Source organism: Lycorma delicatula, chromosome 8 (genome assembly GCF_047948215.1).
Source record: "Lycorma delicatula isolate Av1 chromosome 8, ASM4794821v1, whole genome shotgun sequence".
Lineage (NCBI taxonomy): Eukaryota > Metazoa > Arthropoda > Insecta > Hemiptera > Fulgoridae > Lycorma > Lycorma delicatula.
The window spans coordinates 9,304,083-9,323,414 of NC_134462.1; the positions used below are offsets into that span (position 1 = coordinate 9,304,083).

General features: G+C 29.9%; 1 protein-coding gene across 3 annotated transcripts in view; it reads right to left on the minus strand.

Moving 5' to 3' along the window:
* LOC142329427 (FK506-binding protein 15-like) overlaps window positions 1–19,332 on the minus strand; it is a 67,393-nt gene that overhangs the window by 22,760 nt on the left and 25,301 nt on the right. For all 3 annotated transcript variants that reach the window (XM_075374047.1, XM_075374046.1, XM_075374048.1), the window contains exons 6-11: window positions 16,918–17,052; window positions 13,870–13,988; window positions 7,683–7,854; window positions 6,280–6,414; window positions 3,944–4,153; window positions 179–294 (exon numbers count right to left, since the gene is read on the minus strand). In XM_075374047.1, the coding sequence (XP_075230162.1) occupies window positions 179–294; window positions 3,944–4,153; window positions 6,280–6,414; window positions 7,683–7,854; window positions 13,870–13,988; window positions 16,918–17,052 (887 nt within the window). The remainder of the gene's footprint in view (window positions 1–178; window positions 295–3,943; window positions 4,154–6,279; window positions 6,415–7,682; window positions 7,855–13,869; window positions 13,989–16,917; window positions 17,053–19,332) is intronic.

The window sequence follows — 19,332 nt, forward strand, 5'->3', positions numbered from 1 at the left end:
GTTGGCATTCATGTATATTGATCAGGTACTGTGATTTGTGAAAAATGGATGTAACACTAATTAACAAAAATTAAAACCATAATAAATATATATATTAATACTATAATGTACAAAAAAGGCTTTTTGTTAAACAATACCACATTTTGACTGATTTTGAATGTCCGATTTTTTAACTCACCTTGCAACACCAATGTTTTCATTATTTTGCTGATTCATCAAAGTAAACTGTGATATTTTTTGTTCTAAAGATTTTAATTGTTCAAATAATTTATCTACTGAATCCAAACTATCCACCTAAAATAAAAAATAATAAATTAAGCATTAAGATTACATTAGTAAAAATGCACATGTGAAAGTACAATTAAATCTATGAAAATGATTTAACAATTTTGGTCTGGTAACACAAACATTTAACTAATCAGTTCCAATGAGAATTTTTTGATTGAAAAGCTTACAACATATTAACCAATAAATCTTTCAGCTACCCAATGTGATACATGGAAGAATATTTCATTACAACTTTTAAAAATCTGCAACTTGTGCCTAAATGATTGGGTGAAGGCTAATTCCTAAAAAAAAGAAAGAGCTTGTTGTCTTCCACTGGATTTTGTCAAGTATTAGAACACATTTTTTAAGAATTCAACTGCTCACATTCACAACAAAAGATTTTTTTTTTAAAATTACAAACATTTCCAAATCTTCTATTAAATGATTTACTATATTTTATAGAAATATTTTAAGTTTGTCATCACAGTAAAATTTTAATACTATGAAATTGGGCAATTATTATCATACAATACAAACAATAGGTTATATTATTTGTTTTATACTGATAACACACTTTTTCTGTGGTATTCAGAAGAGACAAATATTGTACAAATGATGGCTCTAATTACATTTATAAAAAGATTATTATATTTCCAATAAATTATCAAGTAACTGACTAAAAACATATAATACTTCTTTCTTGATAGCTGTGAATAACATTTTTTTTAATGCAGTACTCCAATAAAAACTTTTTTTACAAAAGACTTCACCTCACTCTCATTTTTTCTCATTTTCGTAATTTATAACTAACAAAATGCTTCGAAAACATCAGCATTAACAAATTCATAAATAAACCAAAATATTTATATTTATGTATTCAAATCATGAAATGCAATTTAATGAAATAACACCAGAATAAAGTACAGTAGCATGCAAATTAATCTGAACACAGGGAATTTTTTGCTTATTTCTATGTCATGACTACATTGCTGGTCCATACCCATTGTTTACGTTGTCATAAAGCCATTTACTACAGTTTTGTAACTGCCCCACCCCCTATTATTGGGATACTAGTATAAAGAGAATAATGGTTTCTTAATATGCAAGAAATTCAAATGAAAATTTAGATTCTCAATATAAAGTCAACATGAAACTTCAAAAATAACAGTACGCTCATTTAAAAATGCTTAAAATTAACCTCATTTAAAAATTTGAATATTTATGGTATAAAGACTAGCAGTTAAATCTTGTTTTGACAATCTGATGAAGAGGCATAATCAGCTAATAAAATGGCACACCTAAGCATATTCTAATTTATCAATGGATACAGGATCCAACAATCCAATTTATGCAGACAAGATAATTAAATTAATGTTTGAATTGCCTCATATTTAATTTATAAATGATACTGTTATTAGCTAATCAATGGTACTGTTCACAGATAAGTCAATTCAGTCATCAATGGTCCAAAGTTTTTAAACTACTAAATAAGTAGAAAAATAAGCAAATGCAATCTAGTCAACATGAACATAATGCATTTGTTTAACTTACAAAATAACTTACACATATAGAATACTAAGATACATATGGCTTAACTGATCATCAAATAATTAAGATTTTAAAAAGAAATTATTCTCTCATAGCTGCCAGATCAAAATATGTGGAAAATGCTTCTTTATAATTAAAATATTTTTCTCTAAAATTATCAGGGTCATTAGTGTCAGTATTTAGGGTAAAGGCTTTTGCAAAGATATTACCGATTCGAATTTTGCAAAGCTCAGTTAATGCTCAGAGGGACTGCTGAGCCGACAACTGGTTTCTCACTACCTAAAACATCATGTCAAGGTAAACATCATGCTTAGCAAAGTATGTGGAAGTCTAAACAGACAAACAATTAAAAGCAGTTTATTTTAGACAAAAAATCTGATATGGACACACATGACTTCCTTGTACATCTATTAAATTACATACACACATTTTTTGCTGTATTTCATTTAAACTTATCTCTTTTGAAAGTGAAATGCAATTTCTTTAATGAAATGGAAGTTAAACAATTGCTGAAATATTAGTTTTTATTATCATCAAATATTTATACGATTATTAATTCAACAATCTTACATGAAACAAAAAATCAAGAGAATATGATAAATATAAAGAGGAAGAAAATGTTAAAACCAAAGAAAGAATAAAAAGATTAAGAGAAGATGATGAATATAAAGAGAAAATTTGCAAACTAGAGAACATGTACACAAATTAAGATAAGAAAGATTATATCAAACCAAAGAGCGATTAAATGATTGACAACAAAAAACAAAGAAACGAAATGATGATCAACTCTGACTTACAGAAAATATTGTCCGACAGTAACAGAGGAGTAATGAAAAAAAAAGATAAGAATTTTTTGCAATTTATTAAATATCAGCCATGTATGTATATGTTGTTCTTGAAAGGGTCTATTTTTCAGTCACTCGTACTTAACTTTAATGTAAATAAAATTTAACAGAAATTCCAGAATAAATAAATAAAAGAATATTAAAAATTAAACTATAAAATCCAAAAATAATTAGCTGTTTCACCAAATCTATTACATATACACATATGTAATAATGCCTATTAAATTAAATACACACATTTTTAAAAGTACATAAAATGTTATTTCACTAATAACTAATGATTTTGAATAATTATTCATTATAATTTTTTTTACAATCACAGGTTAATCAGTATATTTAAATTAAAAAAAAAGTTAAAAAATAAATTTAAGAAAAAGGAGATGAAGTCTGATTCAAGCCAATGTGACTTCCCTTGTAAGATCCAAATATTCATTCAAAAAATTTTATTTGGCTACAACTCTGGGAGCAATAAAAACAAGCACTACTTATGATATACCATTGAAAAGCTCTCAACGAGGGCTTGTTACTGCAGTTAAGAAAAAATCTAAAATCCAAATTTTTTGGATTTTGGATTTCAAATTTTTTATTAACTGCAATTTTTTTTGGATTTTGGGCTTTTTTGGACACTTTTGGTTCAGTCGATTGAAATCAAAAAGGGAGGTGTATAACTATCATGCACCTCCCCTTATTTTTTTGAAACAATCCTAAGTCCAAAACTTCAGCATCCTATAGCTAATCGTTTTTGTGTTTTGTAACGTACTTATGCACATACATACATACATAGACGTCATGCCAAAACTGGCCAAAATGGATATTTCCATTGAAATCTGAAAATGAAATTTTTCATGATCACAATACTTCCTTTACTTCATACAGGGAAGTAAAAAACTATTACATGTAATAAGTAGATATGGTGTATGCATAAAATAAACTATAATCAATATAATATGCAATAAAACCTAGCTTACTACTCGCATTGTTTTTAGGCCTTCAATAATAACAACCACATATGACCATCCTGAGTGAGACGGAAAACTGGACCCCTTACAACCTGATGGTTCTATAAAATCTGAAACGCAGAAAAAATAAAAGGGAGTAAAATAAGGATTAAATGACGCCCAAAAAAAATTATTGCTGTAGATTACAGTTGGAAACATAGGATGCATTCTCCATCTGGAAGATAACTTTATAATCTTTGAGGCAATTTTTTGACAAAATAACTATCAAAAGCCTCAACATTGATAATTAAAAAAAAAAGATATATGCAGAAAAATATAAATTACCTTATCAAGAACTTTTTCAACTTTGCATGTAATACGATTAATATTGTTTCTCAATTCAGAATTATGTGAACGCAAATCAGATAAGAACAAAGATAACTGTGGATCAACATAAGAAGTATAACTTGTGGTAGTAACATGACCACTAGAAGGCACTAGATTCCCTCCATATGTAGATAACCTTCCCATAGTGTTGGCAGCATCTGTATTATCCTGAAACAATTTTTTTAAATTTATAAATAAAAATACTATCAACTAAAAAAAGTAACTTTTATTATAAAAAAATTAAATTTTTTCCTGAACCACCATTCACTCTATAGGACAGTTCCCTAAGCAACATCATATGACTAAAAGTACAGAAAAACAACAAGCCATCTGTATATACTGCACACAGATTTTAAAAGTCCAGTGTCAATAAATCTGATAAAATGTTGAAATATCAACAAATACAAATGAACCTGAAAACTGGCATGACTTCACTACCATACCTCACTCTTTTGCTACTGTGGATGGCAGAGTAAGGAACACAAATGAATTCATTATTAAGATACAATAAAAGAACACAATAGAAATAGAAACTAATGAACAAGAAAACGCCTAAGGGTAAAAAGGTCAACAAAGTTCTGTAATTGTTAGTAAAAGCACTGAACATAATGAACAGCTTCGAGAATGGTAATGCTGTATAGAATATTAAAAGAAAGAATTTTCAAGTGTACTGAAAGCTCACAAAGAAAACATCTGGAACATATGTCACTGGGAAAACTGGACAAAATAACATTACTTTTCCAAACAGAAATGTAATGCAGTTAAACCCTATATCTATCTGAATAATTAATTAATTGAAATTAGTTTTAAAAATTAAAATTCTTAAGTTCCATTTTTACAACACTTTTTACTAAATTATTATTAAATGTCAGCAGATATTATTATTAAACGCAAACTAAAAACCAATAAATATTTTAATATATTCTTTACATTTACAAACTTATTTTTATACCCATTTGCTGACAATATAAAATGTCAGCAAATTGGTATAAAATATATATATAATATATATTCAAGAGGAACCTCTCCTATGCGTGCAAAATAATCATGGAGAATAATCTGCTGGCAATTAAATACACAATTTTCAACAATTTTTATCTAAAATATTGCTTGGTTTTTCATGAGTTCTGCTTCAACAGGCAAAAAAATGGATTTTTTACAATACTATTACTCTGGATAACAGTTTTTAATTATGTATTCTACTGTTTTAATATTATTAATCTTTATCATGTAAAATATCAAATAGTAAATAAATAGATTTACTATTTTTAATCAATTGTTGAAGGCTCGGCTTGTTGAAGGCCATTCATAAAGTGAAAATGTGCTGAATTAATGTAATATGATTATTTAAAACACTGGGGGAGGCAAGGTGGCTAAAAATAAATTTTGGGCAACTATCAGCAAAGCTGTTGAAGAAGAGCTCATCGTAGAAAGACATGACTGGAAGGTATTATGGAAATAATGCAGGTATTAAAGGGTGGCAACTACGATGGTAAGTGATTCTGGCATTCAGGATGCAAGATGCTGAGAAGGAATCTGTGTAGGATCCCCTATTTAAATACTATTTTAAATCTTACATCAGAACAAAATCTTTATATTTATTACAGTTTTTAAAATTTTTATCTTTATCAAAAATTTATTTGCAAATTAAAAAAACTTCTGAACATCGTTGAACATTGAATTAAAATTCCACGATTTAAAACTTCATCAATTAATATATTTTAATTGTTTCTGTAGTTTCAAATCATCAAAATTATGTTATAATCTGTTTTACACAAATTTATACATTTAAAATACCTGAACCGAGCCCAATTATAATTACAATATTATTTAAAATAATTTCTAAAATAATTATAAGCACATATATTTTTGACCTTAATATTTCATAAACATTATAGATTTTCCTGAATCACCATTCACCCTATTATAGAACAGTTCCCTAAGCAACATCATATGACTAAAAGTATAGAAAAACAACAAGCCATCTGTGTACACTGCACACAGATTTTAAAAGTCCAGTGTCAATAAATCTGATAAAATGTTGAAATATCAACAAATGCAAATGAACCTGAAAACTGGCATGACTTCACTACCATACCTCACTCTTTTGCTACTGTGGATGGCAGAGTAAGGAACACAAATGAATTCATTATTAAGATACAATAAAAGAACACAATAGAAATAGGAACTAATGAAAAAGAAAAAGCGTAAACAAAAGTAAAAAAGTCAACAAAGAATTTAACTTATTTCACACACAACTATTAAACGCAAACAGTTCTGTTGTTATGGTATACCATAACTTGATTAGCAGGAACGCTTGTACGAGTAATATCAGGGTAGTGTGACTGCTGTGTTGCTTGTTTGATATTATTCTTAGTGCTGCAAGTTTTATTCATACCATCAGATGATTCCATTGACAATCCATCTTCCTGAAAAAGTATAAATAAAAAGTTTACTACAATTTAACAGTCTTTAACTAATAAAAAAAAAATTAACAATAATCCATGTATAAAAACTGGTATACAAAATTCTGAGTCAAAGTGCACAAAGGCAATCTACAAAAATAATATAAGTTTTTGTATGTCATGGAATCCATAGTAACAATATGGATTAACATATTCAACAGTTTATTTTTAGTCTGATAAATCGTAACTATCTACTTCCCAAAATTCAATCTATCATAAAACATGTAAATAAAATAAATTTTATTTTTCACTATGATTAGACAACATTCAAATATTAATATAATATTTGAATGATAATAGATAATATAATATATAATAGAACTACTATTACACTCTCCTCCAGAAGTGGTGCTGCGCAAAATGAAAAATAATTAGAGACAGTCCCTCTGTGGGTTGATGCCACTTCCCTTCCCTTTCCTTACTCACTATTCCTTCTTCCTCTGGTTGTGGCAATTACTTAAAATGGTAAAATTTGTTACATACACACCGCATGTATAACACTCACTATGTAAAATTACATCACTAGAACAATAGAAACAGCCAATTCTAATATCGTTATATTCCCACTTATCAATGGGAGTGATATATAACAATAACTTCACACAAAAAATATTATATACATATGCGCGCATGTTCACACATACAAACAAACACACCCATACAAGGGAATTCTGGATAAATTTCTAGATAAATATTATATAGTCAATAATCAACTTTAATGATGAACAGGATTTTTTTCAATAGCAATATTGTTCTCTGTTAGTGAGCATGGCCTACTTTCATGTTTCACTTTGTTCTGCACTAAGTGATAAAAATAGCAATTAAAATGTTAAACAAGCAATTATCAATTATTATGTTAAGAAAGCAATCCCAGCTGATGAGATGACATTGAAGTGAAGTCAATCAGACATAATTTTATATATATATATATATATATATATTCAATATATATTCAAGAGGAACCTCTCCTATGCATGCAAAATAATCATGGAGAATAATCTGCTGGCAATTACACATAAAATTTTTCAACAATTTTTATCTAAAATATTCCTTGGTTTTTCACAAGTTCTGCTTCAACGGGCAAATTTTACATTTTTTTGTCCGTAAAATTACATTAAAGACAAATCAGTAATAAGTATTTAATGAGCAACAAATATTCAAAAATACACACAATAAAACAGCCAACAAAAACAAAAAAGCATTAAATGAATTAAATATGTATAATAACATACCTCTGTTTCATCTGAATCAGAAACAGTAGGAACTCTAGCCCCAGTTTTAAATGGTAATGTTGCCTGACCCATTTTAGCCATTCGTGATATTAAATTAGCTCTGACTGAAGATGCAGAATTTGTTTTAGCATCTTTGATAGATTCATTTTTAATTTTTTCACTCTGTTCTGCACTAAGAGAACAAAATAACAATTAAAATGTTAAATAAATATCAAATATTATAAGAAAACAAAACCAGATAATGAAATGACTTTGAAGTGAAGTCACTTCAGTCACTAGACATCCCCTAGACACTTCCACAATGGGAAATGAGAGAACAATTTTCTCTAAGTGGATATTTCATATCATGTATGCTAGTATGCATCGCAATTTTAAAAACCATCAGAACTATCAGTAGTAGTCTTTTATTTGTGAAATGCAAATCATTAAACTCACATTCATAGGCTGACCTTTTCTCTAAGTTCTTGATCAATAAACAATGAGAAAAGTTATGTAAAACTTTTCTTTCAGTTATAGGACATTAGAGGTAAGGAAAAACATTGAATTATCTTCCTGTTATGATTTTTTTTTAGGTAAAAATTATTAACTCCTAGAAAATCTTATACTAAATGCTGAAGAAAATTGTTGGCTAAATGATAGTATACATTAATACAGAATAAATAAGTCATGATAATTTTACACTGGTTAGCAAAGGGTTTTACTGTATTTCTTTGCACTACTTTTATCTTGGATTTTTTCTTGAAGGTCTTTTTATTTGCCTTTTTAATGAGTTACTTTTACTTTTAGGTTTTTAATGGGTTTACTGTATTTTTTATAAGTTCCTTAATATATATTTTTTTTACCAATTTGTCTTATTAACCAATATTAATTTGGAAACCTCTGTTAGTCTAAATTATTATTGGTAATCTCGTAGTTTTAATCAATGATGGTTTGAAACTCAAACCGTATTCATTCACACTCAGTCCTCTGTAGCAGTACAATATATTATGACCTTGTTTCTGTTTTTAATTCTTTCTTAATTGTTTGATTTAGTGATGCAGCTTTATCTACTGCCTTCTATTTCAGTATGTCTTAGCTTATCAGTATGAGTTCATACAACTGTACATGCATTCCTTTTAAGTTATTTTATGTAGATCACTCCATTAAATCTTTATAAAGCAATATTATTCTGTTAGTAAATTTTCACTAATTGCACTAATTTTCATACAGTCTATGATTTTTTTTAATTGTATTACTGTCTGCACTGCAATGTGGCACTACGAGCGGCTCATGCTTCTGGGTGTACCATCAGTAAATAACATATAGGTTGCTATTAAAACTGTAAATATTCATGTGAAGAAATTTTTTTCCCTTAAATATTGTTAAAACAGTAATGTGTATGTCAATTAACCCATAATGCAAAATTTTTCTCAAAAAACAGATTTGATTTTTCTTCAAATATAAATTGAGAGGTTGTTGTTCACCTTTATTTTAAAATTTAAATTTTAAATAAAAATAATTTATAAATTAAGATAATTATAATACGATAAACAAAAGGCAAGAAATATGTAATTAAATGTGAAGCAGTCTTCTTGTTTAGGTAATGATAAATGATTAGATAAACCTTTATGGTTATTTAACTCAAATTTTCAAGATCTTTTTATAACAGAATTTAAAAAAATAATTAATAAAAAAGTTAACCTCATGTTAAAAAGTATAAGGTAAGAGAAAAAATATAGTTAAATGAATTAGCTAAAGTTAAATTGCCATTAGAGTTTAACAACTACAGTAGACAAAAAGAAAAATATACATTGAATTCATTGTACGAAATGTGTTCAAAGATATTTTGGAAGAATAATGAATGAAAAGGATATCAAAATAGAATTTAATCTATGTCCAAATTTGTTGGTAAATTACTGTCAAAGCATAAGACTGCCGAATTAACTTTACTTTACTGTTGAATAATTATCTAATAAATTTGATTTAATTTAGTGACAATACTTCAAAAATGAAGCTATTATAAGAACTACATCAGTAGACCTGTCATACAGTCTATAGAGCAGATAATTCACTCGAAAATTTTAAATGTGAATGAATAGGTAATTTTTAATACTTTTTGTTGAGCAGCATGACAGAATGTGTTAACACTTTACAGAATTACAAACAACTCATTTTCAAATTAATAGAATTACTTTTTGTAACACCTTTTGAAGTTAATTATCAGCATTTTACAACATGTATCACACCATTAAAACAGTTGCTATCAAAAATTCCACAGGAAAAAAAAAGATAATTAGTTCTGGAAGACCTTAGGAAGAATTCTTTGATTAAGTTGAAATAGAATCATTTATAGTTTTTTAGTAATCTGTATAAACATTTTCAATAAACATTAAAGATGAAGTAACATTCTTAAAAGTGCTATAAACTGTCAAGTATTATGTATTATATATATATTATGTATATACTACACGTAATATATTATGTATAGTAAACATAATAAAAAAAATAAATAAATAAAAAAGAAAAATAATTTTTAAAAAATAATAATATATGGTAATATGTGGGCGAAATGATTCCGGAACCGATTTAAACTTTCTCCATACTTAAAATCTCAATTAAAAAAAATCGGTTTGCGCCTCCACGTTGGTTCGTCTGGATAACCAGTTAGAAACGTGGAGATTTCTACTGGTGAACTAAATCGGAATCACCTCTCTGGATCACATCCAGAGTTGTAACTCGGGAATTTATTCCCACCCAAGGCTGACTTGCCTTTGAAAGTCAAATATGGAAGGTCTTTTAAGAAAAAATCCACCGTCTGGTAAATACCAGAGAAGGCTGCACTCGGATCCGGTGGGCAGCTGCTTAAAAGATAACAATGAATCGGAGCGTTTGGAAACACCCAAAAACAACACAACTTCAAAATTGAGGATAAGACACAAGCAAATAAACTACATTGCCACTCACAACATTAATTCTCTAACTCAACCCGGCAAACTAAAAACTCTAACAGACATAATGGACAAACAAAATATCCTAATCGCAGGACTTCAAGAAATGAGAAACACCGATCGAGAGCCATTTGAATCTCAGGGTTACAGAATTTACAAAGGAATCCCCGGGAAACGTGTGATGAGGAATTGCCCACAGTTCGGAACAGGATTTGCAATCAATCTTAAAATAACTGACTCAGTCGTAGAATTTAAGTCTTACTCCCCCAGGATTTCAACCTTAACCCTAAAATCAGCCAATAAATTCTACACCATAATAAATGTCCATGCTCCCACCAATGACAAAAACAATCTTAAAAAAGATAGAGAAGAGATGGACAAATTCTGGGAACTTCTTGACCAAACTGCAAACAACATAAATAAGACCCACACCAAGATTTTAATAGGGGACTTTAATGCCCAACTTGGTAAAGAACGAAGATATCGTGATATTATCGGAAAATGGCCTGCCCAAAAGAAAACTAACAAGAACGGCCAAAGACTTGTCGAATTTTGCAGAAACCATAATATGATCTCAAAATCCACCTATTTTATGAGAAAACCAAACAAATTGAAGACTTGGAAACACCCAGATTGGAAAAAAGGAGAATGGCAACTGGATCATGTTTGCATGGACCGGAATTATCACAAGGAAATTTATAATGTAAAAGTCTTGAGAGGAACAGATACTGGATCGGACCATTACTTAATTAAAGTTAAAATAAAATTCACCCCGCATAAAAAGAAAAAATCCCAACCTAAAAACAAAAGAGCTTATGATCCACATAAATTAATAAACAATGCCATCTTTGAAGAAACAACAAAAAAAATCAAATTAACTAATAATTTAAAAGAACTGACATCCCAACTGAAAGAAATAGCTGAAGAACTAGCCCCTATAAACCCAAGAAAAAAACACCAATGGTGGAATGAAGAATGTGACAAAGCAGTCAAAGACCGACACCGGGCTTGGATCAACCACCAAACCCAGAAAACTGAAGAATCTAACCATGAATTCACCAAACAAAGGAAAATAACTCAGAAAATTATAAGAGGAACCAAACGACAAGCCCAAAAAAACTTGATTCAGCAAATAGAAGAAAGTTCCAAGAAAACTAATTTCCGAGACTATTATAAAATTTTTGGTCAGGCTCTTCAAAGATATGAACCACCCACCCTTATGCTGAGAGGAAAAAAAGGAAATATGGCCCACACCAATAAAGAAAATGCTGAAATTTTGGCAGAAACCTTCAATAGACTCCTCAACTGTGACGACCCCCCAGAGCTTTTTGAGATTGACACTGAAACTCCAGTTAAAACTTCACCAGTAAATATCAACCCGCCAACAATTCAAGAAGTTCTCGCAGCCTTAAATGAAATAAAAAACTACAAAGCAAGCGGAGAAGACCAGCTTTTCGCAGAACTCTGGAAACACTCATCAGTTTATTCAGTCAAAACTTCCCTACATGTATGCCTCGTGAAAATATGGAACGAAGAAAAACTTCCAGAACACTGGACCACAGCCCTCATCCATCCATTACATAAAAAAGGGGATAAAACTAATCCTGAAAACTACAGAGGCATATCTCTCCTGGATTGCACATACAAAATCCTGTTGAGAATCATATACAACCGATGCAAAGACCAACTTGAACTGGAACTTGGGGAATACCAAGGGGGATTTAGGCCATGGAGAGGTTGCCCGGAGCAAATAATATCCTTAAAACTTATGATGGACTTATATAAAAGACGGAAAAAACAACTAATAATCACCTTCGTCGACTTTAAAAGGGCCTATGATTGTATACACCGACCATCCATGCTGAATATTCTGAGAAACCTGGGCCTTCACCCTAAACTCGTAAACATGATAAAATTAACTTTAACCAATACCCAGTCCAGAGCGAAATTCAGAGGTGAACTCTCTCAACTCTTCTACATAAAAACTGGATTGAGGCAAGGAGACGGCCTCTCACCACTCCTTTTTAACTGCGCCCTTGAATTTGTCATGAGAAAATGGTATGAAATAAATCCCAAAAATATAAAAATGGGTACTAAGAAAAACTCCATCACACTAAATTAACTAGGATTTGCAGATGACCTCGCTCTTTTAGCAAATAATATTCAAGAAGCCAAAACACAAATCATGAGCCTTCAAAACCTAGCACAAAAGATAGGGCTTCATATCTCTTTCGAAAAAACTGAACTAATGGCCATAGATCCTCTGGTAATAGAGCACATTACGGTAAACAATCAGAAAATTAAAATAGTAAAACAATTTAAATATCTAGGGGAAATAATAACTTATAATTTAAATGAAAAAGTGACATGGCAAAACAGGACAAATAAAATGATTAAATCCCAAAAATTTACTTGGTCAACATATAACAAAAAATGCCTTTCTGCTAAAACAAAACTTAAACATTATAAAACTGTAGTACAGCCAGAAGTCACCTACGGAAGCGAGACCCTTTTCAAAATCACTCAGAAAAACCGAATTGAAAAAATTCTGAAAATAGAGAGGAGAATTGTCAGAACGTGTATCAATAAAAAAAACCAAAAAGAAGGCCAATGGTGGATTGTGCCAAATGAGGTGGTGTATCGAGAAATAGAGCCTGTTACTGATACTATGCGGAAAAAAAGAATCTCTTTCTTCGGTCATCTCATAAGGACACCGCAAACAAGACTGTCAAGAAATATCATTGAAAAGCTCTGGTTCCAAAAGCTAGAAGTAGGATGGATCAAAGAAATTAGAGAAGATATGAAAGAATTGGGAATTTCCCTGACTGACCTACAGAATAAAACTGGAAAAATTACAAAGCTAAAAGATAAAAGCATTAGATTTAAACAAAAGACAGACAAACGACAAAATACAACGAAGAGGGTGTTTACGGATGAAGAAAAGAAAGCAAGATCTGAACGGATGAAGAAATACTGGGCAGCTCGAAAGAGTAAAATAACACGCTTTTCTCAGAAAAGATCCAACTAAAATTGACTTAAGTGGTCCCATGTTGGCCGTAAAAGCATAATAATAATAATAATAATAATAATAATGGTAATATGTGGTATTATGTATTTACTACATGTATTATGTGTTTTAATACATTTTCATATAAATTACAATAACAGTGCAATGGAGATAGAATTTTGGTATGTATGTATGTATATGTATATGTATATATATATATATATATATATATTTGTTAAAGCTAAAACATTACCTTGTATTTAAATCTGATGTAACTACATAATCAGATTTATTACTCTTTATATTGTTTAAATGAACCACCAATAACACTCCACAACTGCTGTTATCTCGAACATATTTTTTCCATTTTTCCTAAATGAAAAAACTTACAAAAATATAATGTAACATATGAACTCCACATGGTTTATAATTAACTTACCACTAAACTATCAAGCTAACGCATTTGATGCTACCTTCACATTTACTCTTGATGTGAATTAACAATAACATTGCCACATGTTCCGTGTTACTGTCTTAGAATCTGTGTTACAATAATTTCTGTTTTTGTTAATTGTGCCATATACAAATTTATTAATGAAATGAATTGAAAACAATTTAAAAATTTACTGCACATTAAAAAAAGACAGTAACGTTAAAAAAATGGTTATCTGAATGAAAGATTTAAATATCTGGAAAACAAATACTTAACAGAAATATAAATTTATGATCTTTATATAAATCAGAATGACCATATGTATGTTGGTAAGTTAAACATGCTCAATGATCATATTATGGTTCTTTTTTAATGACATTTGAAAGTGGTTTGAGATATAAATATATCCATTTTAATTCTATTACCTAGTTAATAAGGCTTAAACAGAGATTGCGTCTTATTTTTTAGAATTATTTTTGCGAGTTGCAAACTAATATTTCAAGTTACAGACTAATTCACAAGAATTAGATCATTCCCTAAAACAAATTTAAGAAAAAATACTGAATTTTATTTTAGTATTTCATTTATCAAAATTGGATAAACTGTTAAATAAAAGGCAGGCAAATGGTATAAATTGCTTTTTTTTTTGGGTAGTGAAAAACGCTTTTGCGTTATCATCGCCAGGGTCAAAATAACAAGAGGCTTCTTCTCGGATATAAAAATATTAGTAAAATCAGGTTAAAACAAAAATGAAAACTAGATAATAATAGGAATAAAATTGAAATATTAAAAGAAATGTAACAATTAGGATAATATGTGAAATGTGAATAACAAAAAATATAAAAATTTTTGAAGGATTGCTGCTGCAGGGTTTGATCTAAACATACCAGTGGCAAGACAAAGAAAAGAGTAGTGTACATTCAGCATCTTAAGCAAGGTATGGCATGCTGAAGAGTAGACGATACAATAATAATCTAATCGTACCTTGTACTAAAGAATAATAAAAATGTAACATACATGATGGTCAGCTCCCCATTTGGTGTTGCTAAGGACTGCTAAAATATCTAGAATTTTTAAACATCTTGCCTTTAACTGTTTAATGTGTTTAGTCCCAATAAATTTCATAGCAAGTGATATCTATGTACTGTACATACTACAGTTTCAACTGTAAATCAGGTATAGTTATAACTATAAATAAGAGAGAAGGCTTTTGATTCAATGCTTCGTTTACATCCCTTTGTCGCTTTATCTCAACCTATGTCTGTTTCACAGTTGGAAACAGAAAAACTGTTCTAATAAAACTTCAGAATTATTTTTTTTAACCTTACATCTGATAAAAAAAAAGACAAAAAGTATCTATGGGAATATATTATAGAAATACCCATTAGGAAAAATATTATAAAAAGAAATTTTTCTAGCTTAAATACCTTAAATGATTAATAATATTTAATCAGAATTTTATTTACGAGGTCTGTAAATAAAGTAATTAGACTGGTTCAGAAAAACTTTTTATTTACAGTCCAATTATACATGGATTCTTATCACCTTTGAAATAGTTTCCTTGGGAAGCCACGGAATGCTTTAAACAGTTTTTCCACTCTTCATAGCAGTGTTGGAACTCAGAAACCGGAATATCCTTCAGATGACGGTTACATTTTTTTTATCTTTTCTTCTGTTCCAAAATGGTGTTCTTTAAAGTACGGAACAGGAAAAAGTCGCAGGGACTCAAGTCAGGTGAAGAAAGTGGTTGAGGAACTACAGGAATGTTTTTCTTTGCTAAAAACTCATCGAGAGTGCAGTGTGACAAGGTGCATTGTCATGATGCAGCATCCAGTTGTCTTTGATAGCTGGTCTCACACACGCAACTCAGTCTTTCAAAAATTTCTCTGTAAACATATTTATTTAGTCTGTCCTGTAGGCAAAACCTCCTTATGGACAATGCCATTTGATTTGCTCATTTTTGCTTTTTTGAGATGTGGTGAGTTTGAAGTGTAGCACTCCTTGCTCTGGCGTTCTGTTTCTGGGTCATACTCAAATACCCAAGATTCATCACCAGAAATAATATTTTTTAGAAAATCAGGATCAGCTTCAATTCACCCTAGAAAATCGTGGCACACTTCCACCCTGCTGCTTTTCTGTTCAACAGTAAGGTTTTTTGGGACAAATTTTGCACGAACTTTTTTCATGTCCAATTCATTTGTCAAAATTTGATGGACTGTGGTATGGTTCAAATTCAATTGTTCTGCAATCATTCTGACAGTTAGTCGCCAGTCATACTGTATCAAGTCTCTAATTCGCTCAACACTGTCATCACTTTTTGACATTATTGGTCTTCCAGAGCACGGATCATCCGTAACAGATTCCCAGCCATCTGAAAATGCTTTAAACCACCTAAAAAGTTGGGCTTGTGAAAGAGCGCCATCTCCATATGCTCTGTTCAATTTTGAAAAAGTTTTAGTAGCATTCTCACAGAGTTTAATATAAAACTTGATTGCAGAACATTGCTAATAAGTAGTATCACTCATTTTTGTAATGCACAACAAAAAGTCGTTTCACAAAAATTGTTTACATCTCACGATATAAATCACTGTTCATATAACCATATGTTTACTAGTAACTTTATACTGTTGCCACTTTGGCTGCCAAAAAAACTACTTTCATTACTTTATTTACAGATCTCATAATTCTGAGAAATTTTTTTCATTTATGCTTTTTACACCAACAGCACTTTGTATTAACAACATATGTCTGTTAATATGTAAAATTTATAATTTGCAAGTAATATTATGTTTTCACTATTTAATAGGTAATAATTAATGTTTATAGTAATAAAACATGAAAATTCAAACTTAAAATTAAAGTAATTACCGACTGAGACGCTGGTAATACAATACATCTCTTAGATCCTTCACTCATACCAATCAGCATACTTTCCCATACCTTTTCACTACTATCTTTCATTGATGCAATTGTCATTGTAATCTTACCAGTGGATTCAATATTCTGTAACAGATAAATAAGTATAGTATGACAAAATTTATTTTGTGATATACAATTACAGATCCCAAAATCTATCTAAAAACTCATAATTGCAAACGCCAGACCATCTGTGATTCATGATGGTATTAACAGTTATTAGTTTATGCAAAACTGATTTCCAAATGAAAAACTTTATCAAGCAAAAGACAAGTTATAATTTGAATGAACAATACTACATAAATTTTTTTTTCTCCTCAATGAGATAAACACATTCATTTAAACAGCCAAGGATAAACTTGGAATACTACATAGTACAAAATTATTTGTTTAACCAAGTGATTAAGGATTCTCCAGATTGTGTACTGCATTCAAGATTCATCACATACCTCCTCCTAGTCCTTTACAACTTAAAGCCAAAGTATCTGTTTCCACAAATCTTCCAAATGTTACCCTGCAGTTTTCCATTGATAGCAATTCTTCTTCATTCAGGTGATCTCACAATAATATTAGTCTACTGTGATCCTCTACTGAGGGATATCTGATAAATATTTGACCACAAAGAAATAAATATAATTTATTATATATATCACATAGTTCTTCTGAGTCTTTCATAACCGATTTCTACTCATGACAATAACAGAAAAAGTTCATATAAACATACATCCTAAAATGTGTTTGCAAGTTAAGCTAGTGAAAGATTTTGCCTGGATTTCAGCTATCGTATGTTTGACATACGATAACTTAAACAACATTAAATGAGTAATAACTATATAAAAATTTTAAACAATACTTGCAAAGAATTTAATTCTGAACAATATGTTATAAGATAAGTTGAATAAAATAGAGAAATGTTAAACAGATTTGAATTTTATTTAGAAACAGTACACTAGACCAAACTGCATTGTATGAACCAGTTTAAAATAAATGTTAAAAAATGAGCCTGCCATATTCAACACATTTCTTTGCATGCTTCTCTTTTTGTCTTTTGTTGCTATATTGAGTTCTTCAGGGCTGTTCTTAAGTTGCTCGCATCCATAATGCAGACAATTAATTTCTCACACGAATAATGTATTTTTGTTTTGTATACAATATTTTTCATCAACCTCGAGACACAAAAATCTATAGGTGTCTTGATGGCCAGGAATATGGACCTCCACGACTGATCCATTTCTCACGGAAATGATAATTTAAGTGAGTGGAAGTGGCACAAGAGAAGTGGGAAGGTGCACCATTGTGCTGGAAGTATACTTTGTGTTTCAGCACTAGATGAACATCTTCAAGCAGCTGCAGCAATTCTTCTTGATAAAAATTTAAGTAGACCTCACCATTTAAGCAGTCAGGTAATGGTCCAAACAGCCAATTGTGAAGATGGCCGCACCATATATTGATGCTAAATTAGTGTTGAAAATTGCCTTCCACTGTTTCATGAGGATTTACTTTTGCCCATGTATGATCATTGCATAAGTTGTTGACACCATCTCGAGTCAAATTTGGCTCGTCTGTAAGTAAAACATACTTACAGAGTTGTCAATTTGTATTCCACCAACTCTAAGCAAAGTGAACCATCACCTGGGTGTAAATGTTGGAACTGACTGTTTATGATAAGGATAAAACTTGTTTTGTTTAAGCGTCCTCCAAACTATCAAATACGAAACTTCACTCCACTTAAAAAGTCACCATGTACTGATGCCTGGACTGCATCAATAATAATTTCATCAATAACAGCGTCATGTTGGACAGATGTAGCTGATACATATGCTAGGTAGTAAATCTGTTTCCTGAAGATTATGAAAAGTTGAACTAATTGTTTTGGGATCTGTAATCCTGCAATTCAGAAAATGTATTTCATTTTCTACAGTAGCAGCTGTAACATTACCATTACACACACCCAATAAGGGTATTCCTGTTGTAAATAATTACGGCATTACTTCAATGGCAATCCAATCACATTCAAACTAAACCTCACAGAAAACATTTGCTAACGACAGTACAGTTCACCTTATCCGGTATACTTAATGTACCTTACAGAATTATTTAAACACTAATACAGTATTGCGCATTGTTGATCAGCTATTGTTATTTTATTGTCAACTTTGAAATAATAATTTTTCAAATAATCTATTGTTATGTCTGTCATTAAAAAAAAATTATTATTTTAGTAATTTTTATTTATTTATTTTTTTTTACAATTGCTGTGTAATTTCCAGTAATTTTAAAGTTTTTAACAGTAAATTTTGTTTTTACATTAAATAAATACTTTTCTGATGAAAGTAGTAATGAACTGTTTCTAAATTAAATTCAAAT